Source organism: Oncorhynchus mykiss, chromosome 12 (genome assembly GCF_013265735.2).
Source record: "Oncorhynchus mykiss isolate Arlee chromosome 12, USDA_OmykA_1.1, whole genome shotgun sequence".
NCBI lineage: Eukaryota > Metazoa > Chordata > Actinopteri > Salmoniformes > Salmonidae > Oncorhynchus > Oncorhynchus mykiss.
This window is the reverse complement of record NC_048576.1, coordinates 45,125,165-45,145,283: the sequence shown is the minus strand read 5'-3', so window position 1 is coordinate 45,145,283 and position 20,119 is coordinate 45,125,165. Positions and strand designations below refer to the sequence as shown.

The 20,119-nt window shown below is 43.3% G+C and overlaps 1 protein-coding gene across 3 annotated transcripts in view; it reads left to right on the top strand.

Annotated features, from left to right (window-relative positions):
* Positions 1-11,440, top strand: part of gria4b (glutamate receptor, ionotropic, AMPA 4b) — a 163,061-nt gene extending 151,621 nt beyond the window's left edge. For 2 of the 3 annotated variants that reach the window (XM_036937641.1, XM_036937640.1), the window contains exon 16: positions 8,910-11,440. In XM_036937641.1, coding sequence (XP_036793536.1) covers positions 8,910-9,074 — 165 coding nt within the window. In that variant the 3' untranslated portion in view covers positions 9,075-11,440. The remainder of the gene's footprint in view (positions 1-8,909) is intronic. The other variant, XM_036937642.1, reaches the window with a different exon arrangement.
* The last annotated feature ends 8,679 nt before the right edge of the window (positions 11,441-20,119 follow it).

The window sequence follows — 20,119 nt, the reverse complement described above, 5'->3', positions numbered from 1 at the left end:
GGATGTTAAGATATAATGCTGGTACAGGAATAGCCCCTTCCATCCCCCACCCACCCCTCTAGGCCCCCCTTCTATGGTACTGTAAGTTGAACCTCCCTTATTGGCCACTAGCTAGCTTGCCTTGCTGCTGATTGACTGTGTGGCAATGCTTCCTCTAATTCTTCTGCTTTGTGATTAGCTTGTTTGTGGTCATGTGACGTCCTTGTCTGTCTCCTGGCTTCCCCGTGGGGGCTTTAATATGGCCGCAGCCGCTATTGTCTGTTTGGCTGCAGACAATGGGCTCTATTTTAACAAACCTAACACAATGGTAAATCTTAGCGCTGGCGGTAGCGTTATAGGTTCGGGGTTGTGCCAGAAATATTTTTGCTATTTTCACAAATGAATAATGGACACAGTAGCTGGTGGTGGCAAAAGCCTGGATTTTGATGAATAAACCAGTTGTCGGTGTTTCAAGGCTTGGCCCCTCACTTACCAATTAGAACAGGCTCCATATGTGGTTGCTTCAAGTTGTGTATTTATGGTCTTTTATGTGTTGCATTGTCATCAACTCCAATTCAAATGTTAGTCCCTTACGGCCTAGTTCGTTAAATATGTTTGCGGCCTTTGATATGGCATTATAGGACAAATGAATACAATAGTTTAGAGGAGCTTGTCTTTGGTTTTCGGACGAGGGGCACTCTTTGAAAATGGGGATGGGTAACCTTCTTGAGCAAGCAAAATGCAGGTATGTAAATTGTGAACAATGAAAAGGCATTAGGTTTAAAGAAAAACGATGCTGCTTAACCAGCCTTGACCAAGGGGAAGGTAGGTTATGCTTGGTTTTTAATCAAATTAAACAAAATGGGGGGAGCCAATCGTTTCTTATATTTCTAATACGAGATTCACCGGCACAAAAGGCATCTTTTCTTCCATGGGCACTGTGAGTCATGGCTAGATAGGCTGCGCTTCAACGCTCTCAAAATCCATGCCATTATCAACTGATTTGCCATTAAGAACTGCTTTTTATAGGTCTTAAAACTACCCATTAGAGCTGCATGAAATTGTCACTTTTGCACTTGTTTTTAACCCTTTACTCTTGTGGAAATTGGCATATATGGATAGGGCTACATTGAAATGTTTCTTCCAGAAAAATATGGAAAGCATATGCATAACCATGGTAGCAATTAAAAGTGTACAATTTGGAGATTATGGGAAAATGTTAGACTAAAGGTGAGAACACAACAGTTTTCCTGACACAAGACTAAATCCAAATTTTACGCTGTTGATTTTATGTGCGTTTTACATTTACTGTACTTTTCACCGCATTTGTTGACAACAAAATCTGAAAATACTCTGGATACATTCAGTAACGTGATAAGAATATTCTTGAAACATTTGGGGTAGGTGCAACATAAGAAAAAAACCTGGCAAGGGTTTGAGTGAGTGGTCTAACTAGAGTTTCCAAGTGGCCACACACCTCTCCAAAGTGTGCACAGTTCCTAAGTCATTTCAATGCCCTTTTATGACTAAGGCAAGAGTCTTCAACTATAAGGTGCTTTATGGAGCTCTCCCAGCTGAGGAACTAGAGCAAGCAAACTTGTAGTTGTTTTCTTTGGAACACAGCCCTGCACCCTTGCCTTTACACCACTACTGTGCTTGTTTACGCAATCCAAAAACTGTCCATTATAAATCACAATCTGGGTCAAGTGGACATAATTTGAAAGCATGTTCTATTGCCAACATGACTAGCTAAATTATAAAATATGATCGTACAGTGTTAAGCTTTCACTAGGCTATTCAGAGAAGTAGACAGTAATTTTGGAGCGCATAGAATGGAGTAATGAGTGTCTTCAGATGTGGTCCAAGGCTAATTTTCTTCGCAATACAACAAACACAGGCTCATTATGTTCAAGACAACCCAGGGTATAACGCCATGCCATCTTGTTACTGTACAATCAACATAGTGATCATAAACATTGACCCTGTATATTACATGAGATTTATAATATGGAAATGTGAAGTGCACATTTGGACTAATGGGTGTTCGGCTTGTGACATCAAAGCAATATTTATTATTGTTAAAATCTTTAAAAACTTCTCATCTTTCAAAATACAGGGGTGTCACTTTGGTTTCATAAGTGGTGGGGACATAACCTGGCTGGGGGTACTCCCCAAATAATTTTTTGTGGCATGTAAAGCTAATTTCCTGCGTTTTTGCACAACCCAATATGCAGACTCTATTTGGAACAAAAATTAAGCAAAAAATTCCTCCTGACAGAGCTGTTGTAACTGAGTCAGGTTTGTAGGCCTCCTTGTTTGCACACGCTTTTTCAGTTCTGCCCACAACATTTCTATGGGATTGAGGTCAGGGCTTTGTGATGGCCACTCCAATACCTTGACTTTGTTGTCCTTATTAAGCCATTTCGCCACAACTTCGGAAGTATCCTTGGAGTCATTGTCCATTTGGAAGACGCATTTGAGACCAAGCTTTAACTTCCTGACTGATGTCTTAAGATGTTGCTTCAATATATCCACGTAATTTTCCTTTCTCATGATGCCATCTATTTTGTAAAGTGCACCAGTCCCTCCTGCAGCAAATCATCCCCAAAATGATACTGCCACCCCCGTGCCTCATGGTTGGGATGGTGTCCTTTGGTTTGCAAGCTTTCCCCTTTTTCCTCCAAACAGGAGCTTTTTATGGTGGTTTTGGAGCAGTGGCTTCTTCCTTGCTGAGCAGCCTTTCAGGTTATGTTGATATAGGACTCGTTTTACTGTGGATATAGATACTTTTGTACCTGTTTCCTCCAGCATCTTCACAAGGTCCTTTGCTGTTGTTCTGGGATTGATTTACACTTTTCGCACCAAAGTACGTTCATCTCTAGGAGACAGAACGTGTCTCTTTCCTGAGAGGAATGATGGCTGTGTGGTCCCATGGTGTTTATACTTGCGTACCATTGTATGTAAAGATGAACGTGGTACCTTCAGGCATTTGGAAATTGTTCTCAAGGATGAACCAGACTTGTGGAGGTCTACAGACTTGTGGAGGTATTGGCTGATTTCTTTTGATTTTCCCATGATGTTAAGCAAAGAGGCACTGAGTTTGAAGGAAGGCCTTGAAATACATCCACAGATACACCTCAAATTATGTCAATTAGCCTATCAGAAGCTTCTAAAGCCATGACATCATTGTCTGGAATTTTCCAAGCTGTTTAAAGGCACAGTCAACTTAGTGTATGCAAACTTCTGACCCACTGGAATTGTGATATAGTGAATTATAAGTGAAATAATCTGTCTGTAAACAATTGTTTGAAAAATTACTTGTCATGCACAAAGTAGATGTCCTAACTGACTTGCCAAAGCTATAGTTTGTTAACAAGACATTTGTGGAGTGGTTGATAAACAAGTTTTAATGACTCCAACCCAAGTGAATGTAAACTTCCGGTTTTGGTTTTGGGTCTGTTAAGCCAAGGCAAGAGAGACAACCCACAGGACGGCAGACCATTAGGGGCACGACTGAGCAGCCCAACAGCTAGGGATTGCCTAAATAGGTATCTCCCCTGGGCATGTTTTCAATACAGACTCGTACTGTATTCCATATAAGGCATCGAGACCTTATGAAAGTTGCCCAGTATACCCTTAATCTTGTAATAAATCAAATCTAGTGATACATAACTTGACATTGTGGAAGGATAACCTACCTTCCAAGTCATGGCATGCATTACTTAGCCGCTATAAATGCTTTGTTACACAATTTCTATAGATAAGTCTCCGGTATCAACATTTCCAAGCAAACAAACACAGGGAGAGGGAGAATATGTAGACATACTGAGATAAAAGAAGACTTCAGAAGAACATGACATATGCAAATATATGTCCCCTTTGTGTTTTACACCTCCAGCAGCGGAATTACATCTCTGAGGGCATGATATTCAGTTTCATTGGCGTATAGTATGTTCTATGGATGGTCTTAAACTGCAGTACTTTATGTCTGAGATGATATGAACATGACTGGGCATTCAAACACATCTGTATCCAGTCATTATCATCAATAGCTTCTATAGTGGCTTGCGAAAGTATTCACCCCCCTTGGCATTTTTCCTATTTTGTTGCTTTACAACCTGGAGTTAAAATAGATTTTTTATAGGGGGTTTGTATCATTTGATTTACACATCATGCCTACCACTTTGAAGATGCACAATATTTTTTATTGTGGAACAAACAAGAAATAAGTCAAAAAAACTAAAAACTTGAGCGTACATAACTATTCACCCCCCCCCCCCCCCCCCCCCCCCCACCACCACCACTACTTTTTCACCAATTACAGCTGCAAGTCTCTTGGGGTATGTCTCTATAAGCTTGACACAGCTAGCCCCTGGAAGTCTTGTCCATTCTTCAAGGCAAAACTGCTCCAGCTCCTTCAAGTTAGATGGGTTCCGCTGGTGTACAGCAATCTTTAAGTCATACCACAGACTCTCAATTGGATTGAGGTCTGGGCTTTGACTAGGCCATTCCAAGGCATTGAAATGTTTCCCCTTAAACTACTCGAGTGCTGCTTTAGCAGTATGCTTAGGGTCATTGTCCTGCTGGAAGGTGAACCTCAGTCCCAGTCTCAAATCTCTCGAAGACTGAAACAGGTTTCCCTCAAAAATGTCCCTGTATTTAGCGCCATCCATCATTCTTTCAATTCTGACCAGTTTCCCAGTCCCTGTCGATGAAAAACATGGGATGAACAACATGGGATGGTGTTCTCGGGGGGGTGGGAGGTGTTGGGTTTGCACCAGATATATTCCTTGATGGCCAAAAAGCTCAATTTTAGTCTCATCTGACCAGAGGTTCTTCTTCCATATGTTTGGGGAGTCTCCCACATGCCTTTTGGCAAACACCAAATATGTTTGCTTATTTCTTTCTTTTAAGCAAAGGCTTTTTTCTGGTCACTCTTCCGTAAAGCCCAGCTCTGTGGAGTGTACGCCTTAAAGTGGTCCTATTGACAGATACTCTAATCTCCGCTGTGGAGCTTTGCATCTCCTTCAGGGCTATCTTTGGTCTCTTTGTTGCGACTCTGATTAATGCCCTCCTTGCCTGGTCCATGAGTTTTGGTGGGCGGCCCTCTCTTGGCAGGTTTGTTGTGGTGCCATATTCTTTAAATTTTTTAATAATGGATTTAATGGTGCTCCGTGGGATGTTCAAAGTTTCTGATATGTTTTTATAACCCAACCCTGATCTGTACTTCTCCACAACTTTCTCCCTGACCTGTTTGGAGAGCTCCTTGGTCTTCATGGTGCCGCTTGCTTGGTGGTGCCCCTTGCTTAGTGGTGTTGCAGATTCTGGGGCCTTTCAGAACAGATGTGTATATATGTATATCTATATGTGTATATATATATATATATATGTATGTGTGACAGATCATGTGACACTTAGATGCACACAGGTGGACTTTATTTAACTAATTATGTGACTTCTGAAGGTAATAGGTTGCACCAGATCTTATTTAGGGGCTTCAAAGCAAAGGGGGTGAATACATATACACACACCACTTTTCCCTTTATTTATTTTTTTCATTTCACTTCACCAATTTGGACTATTTTGTGTATGTTCATTACATGAAATCCAAATAAAAATATATCTAAATTACAGGTTGTAATGCAACAAAATAGGAAAAACACCAAGGGGGATGAATACATTTGCAAGCCACTATACCAGGTCTTCCTCTATCAATCCTTAATACAGTTTGGAAATCTGACCCTGCTGAGACCCCTGTCACCTTCTGGTCCTCCTAAAATGAGACATGACAAATAATTATCTTGGTGTATGTTTATACACTATATTATCCAAAAATTGAATCAATGGTTCAATAATTGAAATGACCATTATTCCCAGATCCCAGACTGTAGCTTTAGCTGCTGTCCTGTAGCTACTGTAGGTCTACCCATCTTTTTATCATTCACTGATATTGTTAAAAAATTCATCCGAGCTCTGGTCTTCCCTGGGTGTCTGACCCTGCTGTGACCCCTGTCACCATCTGATCCTGCTAGACATGATGAGTAAAATGTTGTGTACTGACTGCACTAGAGGGCTGCATTCCTGCAGGATGCCTTGCAGTTGGCATTTTTAAATGTTTTTTGCTGCAGGCAGGAGCGGGTGGTTAGACAGATGACTTCGGGATGAAAATATATCTCTCTAACAGTATATCAACTGGCGAAAGCTAGCCAAGTTAATTTTGCTTCTGTTCTGAAATGGGACAAAACAAAAGGCTACAAAACATTTCCATACAAACAACAGCTGTCCGATAGTAATAATAGCCACCTTATATTGCTATCTGGCTGCAAGAGGCTAGAGCTGATCTAGATAACTAGAGGCTAGAGCTGATCTGGCTGTGGTTGCTACTAGCTAGCGTAGCTTATTCATTCACCTCAGCCGAGACGGGATGAAACGTTAGCTAACATTACATGTCAGTTACAATACTACTGAGCACTGCGAATAAACACTAGTTTCGTTTTTTTCTGTTAAGTTAAACAGCCGTTACCTTCCCAGCTACATCAGTCAACTAAAGAGTAGCCAGTTTCTGCTCTCTTTTACAACTTGGTGAAAAAGCACAACACATACACACTGAACTATGCTCAACTCTCCCGTGCTGGTCCAGCCAGCCTTCCAGAAGCTTTGCCTTCACACAGCCTGTCAGTCCGCTCTGTGGTGTCCGTGTGGTCCTAAAACACACAGCCTTGCCGGATTTTGTGTCACATTGCAATGATAAAACTGGGGGGGGACAAACATGCAAATGCAGAATGTGGGGGGGACATGACCCCTGCGTCCCCAGTGAAAGTTGCACCCGAGTCCTTACATTTTACATTTCTCTCACTCAGATAACAAACAATGTGCAAACTAGCGGGTTGGATGAGGGCAACTTCTTGTCATGTGCAGTGCCCAAGTTCAGAATGGCTGTCAGTCAAAACCCATACAGAGCTGTAAAGTGGAGACCCATAGCTCTGACATCATGTATAGCATGTTACTGTACAGCCACTGTGTTCTAATTTAGGTACTTAAACGTATCCAAATAGGCAATTTTCAACCCGTATACGGGTGTAAAGGGCTACAGACACGCCTCAAATATTGCCACCCCTCTCCCTCAGCGCAAGCGAGCTCAACGTTAGACATGCAGGTACATTTCCAAACCTGGCATTAGGGCTGGAAAATGGCAGTTTATACATGATGAAATTGCAAACTAATGTTCATTTGACACTTGCGTCTCCTTAGCGCCAGCCAAAAATAGAGCCCAATGTCTCATGCTGTTGACTGACGAGTGTTACAAATTTCCAGAAACTTTCTCCAAATTCCCAGATTTGATAAGAATCACAGATGCAGGAATCCCTCCCCGCTTATTCCTCCCTGATTCTGGGAATGCTCCTACCGGGATTTCTGGAAATCTGGGAATATCAGGGTAGTTTCCCAGGCTTTCCAGGTATCCCAGTTTGAGGATTTCCTGTTGGAGTATTCCCTCCCTGCTTATTCCTTCCATGAATCCTCCAAACAGAATTTCTGAGAATTCTCAGGTTTTCGGGTTTTCTGGTAATGCTAGTTGGAGAATTTCCTCCCTGCTTACTGTATTTCCTCCTGATTCCGGGAATCTTCCAAACTGGATTGTTTGGGAAAAGTTTCTGTAATTTCACAACCCTAACTATGACACCCAGGCACTTGCTCCTCTATCTAAACCAGTTAATGAGAAAACAGCCCCATGCACACATAAAGCTAGATAAAGCAATATAACACTGTACATTATTGGGGAGTTAAAGCCTAAAGTAAGTGGAAGATAACTGCCCCTCTAAGAGTTATATTGATTTGAACTCCTATCTCTAAGATATTTCCCTCGGGTCCAGAGATATTAGACTTGCAGATCTACAGTCTCAGTCTCAGTATGTGTCTGACGTGGTTATGTGTCCCCTGTTGGTGCTCTCTCGACTCTCTCTTTATTCCCTTTACTGTTGCTTGGTCAGCTGCCCTGTGGTCCCTCACCCACACATGAATCATCCATTGTCTAAAACCATAGTAGTCAATGGAAGTCGTGTATTAAATGTACACATAAAGCGACGTAATAAGAAATGTTTATTGAATGGCCCTGTCCTGTAATTATGTGGTGTGACGTTGGATGTAGTTTCTGTACGATATTCATCCCCGACGTTACCCATCTTCATGATGATTCCTGATCTTAGAGCTTTTTGTAGTGATTTTGTAGTGTGGCAGGGTCCGAAAACCCATACTAGCATCCTAAATAGTAGGCCGTTTGAGTATGTGAAAAAATACAGTTTTATAGTATGTGACATTCAGAAAATTGAGTATGCTTTAAATGCCCGGACGTCATACTAATTTTGGCTTCTCATGTAGTATGAATGAGTTCTAACCTTTTCAGGAATTTCACACCCACAATGCATTCAAACCGGATTGAAAGGAGAGCTTCGAGATTTGATAGTTCTCTGAAAGTAAACAAAAAACGAATTGAAGATTGGAAATAAGACGAGAAAATATAAAGCTACGGCCATGGCATACTGCATACTTTTTACTAAACATTACTTCACAAATAGTATGCGACGATGAGTACATTTTATGCAGTTTAGGTGTGTAGTACGCTAGTATGAGTATTCGGACATGGCCAATGTCGATATGAGCTGACATGTTTTATCTGTCCCTCTCTCACCTCTTTTTTCTCTCTTTCTTTCCCCTTTGCTCACTCTTTGCCTCCCCCTCGTTCTTGTCCCCCTCCCTCTTTCTCTATCTGTTCCCCCCGTCTTCGTCTTATTTTCATCTCTTCTCCCTACCTCCCTCTCCACTTCTCACTACCTCTCCCCTCTCTCTGTCTCTATCTCCCCTTTCTCGCTCATTACCCTTCCTGCCCCCACCCATGTCCCTCTCTTTATGCCCCCCCCCCCACCACCTCCCAGCTGACCTTCACAGAGGCCATGAGGAACAAGGCACGCCTGTCGATCACAGGCAGCGTGGGGGAAAACGGACGTGTCCTGACGCCTGACTGTCCCAAAGCGGTCCACTCGGGCCCCTCACTCCGCCAGAGCTCCGGCCTGGCCTTGGTCTCCTCCGAGCTCCCGTGAAAACCAAAAACCTTCAAAGTGCCTTAAAAAACTACCTACCCACAACAACCATATACCACAAAGACACAGGACAAGCACCACCCTAACCGGACACCACTATTGTCTGGGAAGAGAAGGACTATCTAACGTTGTGGACATTTTCTAATGTAGCAGAGATGGGGACTCTAGTGAATTGGTGGTCATTTTAGAACGATTTCTGTGGAAAAGTACAATCTGGATTTTCACTATGGTCACGCTGGGGCTTATTGTAATCATGGTGGCGTTTCTCGGTGCAGAGGTGGAGATTGCGTCTGACATGTTCCACTCAAGACCCTGTACCAACTTACCATACCTCGCACTGGCGAAGGAAGAGGAGGAGAAACGAGAGTCAAGTGAAAATTAAAAGTAAATGACCAGAAAACTGTAAACTTTAAACGTGTAACTGTGTATGTCTGGGTTGCTGACTGTGAATTGGCAAACTGAATCACAATCAAAAAGTGGACAATATTTATTACCAGTTGAGAACAGTGTTTGAAAGACAACTGTCAGTCAACAATTCACTAAATATAAATCCCTGACATCATGAGGCGGAGTGTCCCCCGGTGTCACCATGGAGATAAACTATTATTATTAATGAACTACAGTAACTCTATTGACAATTAATATATGATAAATCAACTGTGAAGATTTAGTAAATATGTATATTCTGTGAAGACAAAGCTAAAGAAAAAATATTTGCGGTACATAGAGGAGACTGCATAACATGCTTGCTTTTTCAACAGATGTAAATAGCTGATTCGGTAGTGGACAGAGGACTGTTCTCTTTTTGTAAACATCTTTAAAGAAATAATTCATCGCAATAATGGATAAGACGTTTGAGGAGAGACATTGAGACAGTGTTTTATTTCTTCGATGTTCAGTACACAGAGTACTGTGTTCAGAAGACAGAGTGCTGAACATTCATGCTCAATGTTCCATGGGTATAGTATCAACTCTGCCCATCCAGATACCTGTTCCCTACATATTAATATATTCAGCGATGAATGTTAACTAGTCCCACCCAATCCTCTAGCCCCACCCCATCCTCTAGCCACACCTCCTCACTGTGCAGTCGTAGACCAGAAAGTGTCTCTCATAGACCAAACTTTACATTTAAGCCCTTTACTTGCGTTTCCGCTGTCAAAATCGAACTATATATCGTTCGATAATTTTTTTGTAACGAACAAATACACAAACTGTCCATCTCCTGGTTTTTCAGCGTCTTTTCAACGTTCACGGCTGTTGAACGTCTCTTATCTGGGTAGATATTTTAGATTATTGTGTGTGGAGAGTATAACGCAAAAATGAAATGTGAAATGAGGAAAAAAAAAATGTTCTCATTGCTATATTATTTTGAGAGTCAAAGCTATTTCCTATACAGTATTTATTCATAAAAAATCATGAAGAAGAAGAAGACACTGTTTGTATTATTGAGCCATGGTCAAAGCTTTGGCCCTCAACACTGTGGATCCTCAGTAGCAGGCTGGACACTATAGCAGAACATGTGATCCCCTCCCTCTCATTGAAGTTATTAATGCATTGTTTGCAGAGGTCTCAACTCATGGCTGATGGAGGGACAATCTCTGGGCCCATGGGCCACAATAGGACACTGACTTTTACTGAGTCGTCCTTTTGTCTATTTCATTTTCAACTTTTTCCCCAAAACCTGCTTCTGCTATTGTTGTTGTCGGACAAATGTGTGCAATGTTTTCAATGTTTTCATTTGCTGCACATATATACATTCATCCAGTCCGTACACACGCACATCAGTGGAGGTTGCTAAGGGAAGTACAGATCATTATAATGGATGGAATGGCATCAACCATCAAACACGTGGTTTCCATGTGGTTGGCATCATTCTATTGACTCCATTCCAGTCATTATTATGAGCCGTCCTCCCCTCAGCAGCCTCCACTGACACATATACACAACATGTATACACACAAGCACACACACACACAGACTGGAGGGACCTTATTGGGTTGAGAGAATAAACCAGCTAAAATATTTCAGGCCATCTGTTTTGGTCCTGCCATATGTCTGTAAAATTTAAATTAAACCATTCAAATCTTTATTTTGATCTTTTTTTGGTAAAAAAAAGGAAATCCAAAGGCTTTGTCACTGTGTCTTCATTGTGGACAGGGTGAGAGGGTTCTGTGTTAAATGGGTGAATGTACTTGAGTGTGTATGTGAAAAAATGTTTTCTGTAACCCTGTAACACACTCATAGGGTGATTCAATCAAAGGTGCATTGTCGACTGTTGGGAGAGTATATTTAAAAGTCATATCTGCATCATGATTTGTGTTTTTACAATAAGAATACAAAACTATTTTGTGTTTAACTGACAATAAGTCTAATGTCTTATGTAAAGGCTATATGTAATTTGTATCTAATTTTTAGAGGGAAGACCACTCTAAAACAATCTTTTGGTATTTATTTTTTTCATTTTCCACTGTTGACAGAGTCCCAAAATGTTTTGCATGTCAGCGATCGAGTTTTCAAGATATTGGACATTCAAGAAGAAGTGTCACCGGCCACAGTATCATGATGATGCAAAATGCCACCGTGTTTACGTGAGCATTAGGCCCCATACACACGCGAGCTGTTCAACGGATGTACATCACACATCGGTTATACAACGGGTCACAAAAAGATCTGTTATCAGTTTTGTATCACCAAAATATCTGTTGTATTACAACTGCTTGTTGACTGATTGTTAAATTATCTGTTGTACAACCTGAGTGTGTACGGGGCCTTACATGTGATATCCTCCTAATGTAGGAGTGCCACATTATCAAAGAATGGCAGTATTCTATTGGAAGCTACAACCCAACTACAAACATAACAGATGGTCCAAGACACGGAGATGGAACCATCCAATCAGGTTGACGCTGCAGTGACCGAACAGTGGCAATAAAGCCTATGTCTACGCACAATGGCGACCCTGTGTAGTTGTGTAGAGTTACAGATTTGGGGATTTTTAGCCAATTTGTGAAGCTCATTGCGCTCTTGTGTTGTAGATATAACAGCAGACCAACCCTGTTCATGTTCAGCCTTGACCTTCCCCTCCATTTCACGGTAAACCATGGTCGTGCTTGCACCAAAACACTGTGTACGGCTATACTATAGCTACTAGCGATGTAAACAGGGACGCAGGCTGTGGTGGCTGTAAACAGCTGAGCTGAGGAACCAAGACATACGGAGCCAAGGGGACAGGATGTCTGCTGTAAGACAGATGTGACAACACATCTCAGAAAGGGAAGACAGCAGGGTTCTGACCTCCAGAGGAAACCAACATCAGATCAGCCTGATTGAGCTGCCCGACCGTGGTCACATCCTCACTGAGAGTCAACAGGAGTAGGGAAGGGGGGGGGGGGGGGGGGGGGGGGGGGGGTAGTAAAGTGCAGGAGGGATGCTGTTAGGCAGACATTGATTTGGCAGGGATGAGTCCTTTGAGTATAAAAAGGCTAGTCATCTGTGATCCCCAGAAAGGGTTTCATCCGCCCATCCACCTCCCCTGCATCGGCAGGTTTCTTCCTTGGGGCCAAGAAGGAGGGGGGTCTTCATCCATGTATTGACTACAGAGGTCTCAATGCTATCCCCACCAAGTACCACTACCCCCTCCCCTTGGTGCCAGCCGCCATTGAACAGCTCCGCGGGGCCCGTTTTTTTTCTAAGCTGGACCTGCGGAGTGCCTACAATTTGATCTAGGAGGGGGATGAATGGAAGACAGCCTTCAGCACAATGTCTGGGCACTATGAGTACTTGGGGATGCCTTATGGATTAAGCAATGCTCCGTCTGTGTTCCAGGCATTTGAAAAACAAAGTGTTTCGGAAAATGCTTGGGCGTCAGGTGGTTGTGTATATCAACGACATCCTGATCTACTCGGCCACCTTGACGGAGCACGTCGCCCACGTCCGGGTAATTCTGTAGCCCCTCCTGGAGAACCATCTGTACGTCAAAGCGGAGAAGTGCTAGTTCCATCAGTCCGCTGTCTCCTTCTTGTGATATCGGGTCAGCATGCAGGGAGTGGTTATGGAGGAGAGGAAGGTAGATGCAGTCAGGTCATGGCCAGTCCCAACCACCATAAAGTGACTACAACGATTTGTGGGGCTTGACAACTTCTACCGCCGCTTAGGAACTTCTGCTCCATCACCTCTTCTCTCTCCTCAAAGGTGATCCCCTAAGTTAGTGTGGAATCCCGCAGCCAATGAGGCCTTCCGCTTACTGAAGGGGTGTTTCACCTCCTCCTCATTGCTGAAACACCCAGATCCTACCCTGCCTTCATGGCGTGGGGGCCATCCTGTCACAACGTCAAGGTAATCCAAAATGTTTTTATCCATGTGCATACTACTCTAAAAAAGTGTCTCCTGCAGAAAGGAACCTGGAGGTGAAGTTAGCATTAGAGAAGTGGAGACAGGAGAGCGGAGAGAGCCATGGACCAGTTTCTCATCCTCACCGACCATCAGAACCTGGAGTACACATGGACAACGAGGTGGCTCAAACTAAGTCTCCCCAGCATGCTCCTGCAGAGAAATCTTTCCCCTCCCCGTGCCTTAGCGGCCTTGGTCCCATCTGTCTATAGATTTTGTTACTGATCTTCCCCTGTCTAATGGTTTCACCACTGTTATGGTTGTTGTGGACAGATTCCCCAAATCCTGCAGTTGTATCCATCTATCTTGTCTCCGTACTGCTCTCCATGTCACTGAGGCACTGTTCAAATCAATCACATTTTATTAGTCACATGTGCCGAATACAACACAATACAGTGAAATGCTTACTTTACGAGCCCCTAACCGACAATGCAGTTTAAAAAAATACAGAGAAGAATAAGAAATAAAAGTAACAAGTAAGTAAAGAGCAGCAGTAAAATAACAATAGCGAGACTATATACAGGGGGTACCGGTACAGAGTCAATGTGCGGGGGCACCGGTTTATTTAATTGGTAATATGGTAATATGTAGATGAAGTTAGAGTTATTAAAGTGACTATGCATAGATGATAACAACAAAGAGTAGCAGAAGGGGAGAGGGGGGGACAATGCAAACAGTCTGGGTAGCCATTTGATTAGGTGTTCAGGAGTCTTGTGGCTTGGGGGTAGAAGCTGTTTAGAAGCCTCTTGGACCTAGACTTGGCGCCCCCGTACCACTTGCCTTGTGGTTGCAGAGAAGACAGTCTATAACTAGGGTGGCTGGAGTCTGACAGTTTTTAGGCCCTTCCTCTGACACTGCCTGGTATAGACGTCCTGGATGGCAGGAAGCTTGACCCCAGTGATGCACTGGGCCATTCGCACTACCCTCTGTAGTGCCTTGCGGTCAGAGGCCGAGCAGGTGTCATACCAGGCAGTGATGCAACCAGTCAGGATGCTCTTGATGGTGCAGCTGTAGAACCTTTTGAGGATATGAGGAGTGGGCATGCCAAATCTTTTCAGTCTCCTGAGGGGGAATAGGTTTTGTTGTGCCCTCTTAACGACTGTCTTGGTGTGCTTGGACCATGTTAGTTTGTTGGTGATGTGGACACCAAGGAACTTGAAGCTCTCAACCTGCAGCCCCGTCGATAAGAATGGGGGTGTGCTCGGTCCTCTTTTTCCTGTAGTCCACAATCATCTCCTTTGTCTTGATCATGTTGAGGGAGAGGTTGTTGTCCTGGCACCACACGGCCAGGTCTCTGACCTTCTCCCTATAGGCTGTCTCGTCGTTGCCGGTGATCAGGCCTACCACTGTTGTGTCATCGGCAAAGTTAATGATGGTCGTACCTGGCCGTGCAGTCATGAGTGAACAAGGAGTACAGGAGGGGACTGAGCATGCACTCCTGAGGGGCCCTGCGTTGAGGATCAGTGTGGCGGATGTGTTGTTACCTACCCTTACCACCTGGGGGTGGCCCGTCAGGAAGTCCAGGATCCTGTTGCAGAGGGTCCAGTTCCAGCAGGTCTTCTGACACCATGGCCTTCCGGAGGACATCGTCTCCAACTGTGGCCCCCAATTCACGTCGCGAGTATGTAGAGCATTCATGGAGAAGCTGGGGGTCACGGTCAGCCTCACATCCGGGTACTGGCCTCAGTCCAACGGGCAGGTGGAGAGGACCAACCAGGAGTTGAGGAGGTTCCTGAGGAGTCACTGTCAGGACTGGCAGAGGGAGTGGGCCTGGTTTCTTCCCTGGGCAGAGTACTCCCGGAACTCACTTCGTCACTCCTCCACCGGGTTGTCTCCCAGTGTTTCCTGGGATACCAGCCGGCCCTAGCCCCGTGGACCCCAGGCCAGACCAAAGCACCTGTGGTGGACGAGATGTTCTGACACGCAGAGGTGGTTTGGGACGCTGCCCACATGAGGCGTGGGACGCTACCCACATGAGGCTCTAAGGGTACGGTCCAGAGGAGTGGTGTTGTGTTCTGGTGGACGACATTCTAGATCCCATCATCATCCAAGATGTCAACCTTTATCGTCCGGACCGGCCCACTTCTTGCCCTCGGGGCCTTTCTCCTGGCTGGCGTCGTCCTGCGGCTGGGGCCGCGTGGGGGGGGGGGGGGGGGGTATACTGTCACATCTACTCCTGCTCCCTCCCTCCGGCGCTCGACGGTCTACTAACCACCGTTCCTGGCAACCCATCATTACGCAAACCTATCAACCTTCATTACGCACACCTGCGCCTTATAATTAGGCACACCTGGACTTCATCACTTCCCTGATTACTCCCCCTTTATCTAGCACTCCGTTGTTGTCACCCGTCAGGCATTATTGTTTCTGTGTTATGTTCAGACGATACTCTTGTTCCTGTATCCCCTCTGTTTGTTCTTATTAAACTCATCGACTGCACCTGCTTCCTGATTCCCTGCTTTACAACTGTACATTTTGAAGTAAGTCTCATAAGAGCTTTGCACATGTATTGTGCAATTTTACTATTTAAAAAATTATCCAAGCTCTGCCAGTGTGTTCGGGATCATGGCTAGACAGAAATTTTGAAGTTTTGCATAGATTTCAAGCATATTTAAGTCTAAACTGTAACTTGGCCACTCAGGAACATTCATTCTTTGGCTTTGTGTTGTCAGTTATTGTCCTGTGAATTCCTCTCGTAGTGTCAGGCGTAAAGCAGACTGAAGCAGGTGTTCCTCTAGGCTTTTGCCTGTGCTTAGCTCCATCCTGTTTCTTTTCATCCTGAAAAACTCCCTAGTCTTTGCTGATTTCAAGCATACTCATACCATGATGCAGCCACCACCATCCTTGAAAATAAGAGGCAGTTACTCAGGGATGTGTGGTGTTTGCCCTAAACATAAGGCTGTGTTTAGTTGCAGTGCCTTTTTGCACACACATGCATGTATTTTCTTCACTCTGTTATTTAGGTCATTATTGTGGAGTCACTAAAATGCTGTTGATCCTCCCTCTGTTTTCTTCCATCACAGCCAAATCACCAATGGAGAAATGGTGACATCCTAAGCATTTTCCTTCTTGTCCTGCAGATCAAATCAGAACGACGACTGCATCTTTCGTGTGTCTGGGTGGTTTAATACATCATCCACAGCATGATTATTATCTTCACCATGCTTAAGAAACCTCTTGGAACTCTAGGGGCAGTATTTTCATTTTCATTTCATTTCTGTTGAAGAATAGTCGTAGGCGAGCACATTGTGGAAGTCGTCACATGGTGGCTCCGAGACGGTCCTAGAGAAAAACGAATTTTCCCGACAGATATATTATCGAATAGATATTAGAAAAACACCTTGAGAATGGATTCTAAACAACGTTTGCCATGTTTCTGTCGATATTATGGAGCTAATTTGGAAAACATTTCGGGCGTTGTGGTGACCGCAATTTCCGGCGATTTCTCAGCCAAACGTGAAGAACAAACGGAGCTGTTTCGCCTACAAAAATAATATTTAGGGAAAAAATGAACTTTGGGAGTCTCGTGAGTGAAAACATCCGAAGTTCATCAAAGGTAAACGATTTAATTTGATTGCTTTTCTGATTTCCGTGACAAGGTTACAAATGCGTGTGTAGCTTTGGCTGTAAAGCATATTTTGAAAATCTGAGATGACAGGGTGATTAACAAAAGGCTAAGCTGTGTCTCAATATATTTAATTTGTGATTTTCATGAATAGGAATATTTTCTAGGGATATTTATGTCCGCTGCGTTATGCTAATTAGTTTCAGGCGATGATTACGCTCCCGGATCCGGATGGGTAGTATCAAGAAGGCTTAAAGATATATTCAATACTTGACTGAGGGACCTTACAGAAGTTGTTTGGGGGAAAGGGACCTAGTCAGTTGCACAATTGAATGCATCAACCTAAATGTATCTTATGCATTTTAACCCAACCACTGAATCAGAGAGCCTTAATCGACATCAGTGCCCAGAAAGCAGTTGTTACTGGGGGTTAATTGTCTTACTCAACAGCAGATTTTTCCATCTTGTCAGTTTAGAGATTGAAACCAGTAAGCTATCGGTTACTGGCCCAATGCTCTTAACTACTACACTACCCTTCTCCCCTTTGGAAGGTGTAGTTATTTCCAGAGGAAGGTGTAGTTATTTCCAGAGGAAGGTGTAGTTATTTCCAGAGGAAGGGGTAGTCATTCAAAAATCATGTCAACCCCTATTATTTCACAGAGTGAGTCCATATAACTTATGTGATTTGTTAAGCCAAAGGCTTGCCTAAAGAAAGGGGGGGGTGAATACTTATGCAACAACTATATTTCAGTTATTTAATGTGTGTTGATCAATGACAAATTACAATTGAATCTATTTCAATCCCACTTTCTAACATAACACTGTATGTAATGTTGTCTCTGGCTGTAGCAGCCTCCTATTATTATCTAATCATACTCAATCATATTACTTTACCGTTTAGAAGCAGGTTAACACTATCATGGTTTTATGGTACCATTGCCATTGTCTGGTGACCAGAAAAATATGTTCCCCTGAGCAAGGCAGTTAACCCTAATTGCTCTGGATAACAGTGTCTGAATTACTCAAATGTACAGAGAACAGCAGGTGTCTCACTGTCACAATAACCCATTGTCCGGTGTATACCCACTTGAACAAGACAACGTCAACCTTAAACTGCGCCAGCTCTTAGGCAAATATGATATATCATACATTAAGTCAATATCTATGCTATTACATGAAACAAGTTAACCTTGTCCCCAGGCTCAATTGCTACTGCATATTCGGTTTGAGAGAGAGAGATGGCTGGGTACGAGATTAGAAACAAGACAACCTGTTTCCCATAATCATTTTAAAGGGGCAATCTGAGGTTGCTACATTTTGAACATATAAATACCGTATGTATATAAATATATGATACTGTATGTATATAAATATATGATACTGTATGTATATAAATATATGATACCGTATGTATATAAATATATGATACTGTATGTACCCATTGATTTTTTTATGAAGAATATAACTTAGAAATGGTTCATGATCTGAGTTCAACTGTGGTATCCCACCAGAACCCGAAATAAAAGCTTGTTTCACTCCAATGTTTGTAAACAAAATCAATGTAAAAAAAAAAACATGGTTAAAACTATAATTTTAATATCATGGATGGTCAGATCTTGCAGCCATAGTTCTGTCTATGTAATGAACACGAGGGGAGAGAGCTGGTTTCAAGCGCAGGGCGCAGCAGGTGATTATTGCAAAGGACCACAGGAGGAGGCAGGTAGCTGGGTCCAAGGGCCGGCAGAGGTCATACACAGGGGGTCCAAAAGGGCAACAGTACAGGCAGGGAAAAGGCTAGGAACGTAGTCCAGGAGATCAGGCAATAGGTAGATAATAGGAAATCCGACAGGCTAAAGTACAGGCAGGGAATAGGCAAAAGAAAAGACATCGTTAGTGAGGCAGGCAAAAACTATCAAATAACTAAACTAAACAGTGTGTGATAATGACATACCTGTCTCACTGTCACAATACCCACTTGAACAAGACAACGTCAACCTTAAACTGCGCCAGCTCTTAGGCAAATATGATATATCATACATTAAGTCCAGGTGAACAGGTGATTAGAATTCAGGTGATTGGGATCTGGAGAGTGAGCTGCGTTCAGGGGATCTACGTGTTTGAGGGTGTGAGTTGGAAGCAGACGTTACAGTCTATAGCATGGTTATATTTCTATAGACCCAACCCTCATCTTTTTACTGATATAGTTGCGGGGAGTACGGTTTGTTTTAATTGCTGATTGGCGCTTTAAGGCTAAATTCAAAGTTAAATCCTTTGTGGGAGCATAGTTATATCTCTGAGTTGTTTCCCAAAGCCATCGTTACTAAAGTTGTACTTGAAAACACTGGTAAGTAAACGACTGCCTCAGACCACTCATAGAACAGGTAAGTGCTTCGTGCCCTCCTGTGTCACTTGCACACATTAGATCTCAGCTAAACATCTAATCAAAATGTTTATCGTCTCTCTGTGATCGCAAATAAATACAAAGATTGCAATTTTATAAACAAGCGAAGCAAGGACGAGGGCAAAATATCTAATGACGCAATGAACTGTTCTATGAGTAGTCTGAGGCAGTTGTTAAATTAAGAGCGTTTTCAAGTGCAACGTCACTGGCAATGGTTTTACTGAAAAATATTTAAGATTCAAAGATGGTCCTACAATGGAATGAAGCCTTGTTTTGGGGAAACCCGGCCCAGGGCAGGCAGTGTCTTGGGACACATTTGCAGTGATGCACTACCAAATGTTCCACTTGTTTTGTTAGTTACTCAATGTCAGATAGCTAAAACTGTGGGGAGAAACTCAGTGAAGGCCATGGAGCTTTCTGAAAAGGAGATAGAGAGATGACACTGCCACCTAGTAACAAACGATTTAGGGATTGAATTCCAATATGAGCAACTTGAAGCGTTTTGAGCCTTCGTGCAAGGGGAGGATGAGGCTACCAGCTAGCTAGTTCTCGTCTTCAAGAAAGTACGAAAACAGCCTCCAATTCTGCCAGTCGTGTCCCAGCTAAAGTCTGTGGTGGACGGAGGACCAAATCCACGAGGCAACAGCCCTGGGTCTTAGAGCGGTGGTTGTGTAGGAAGACAAGAAC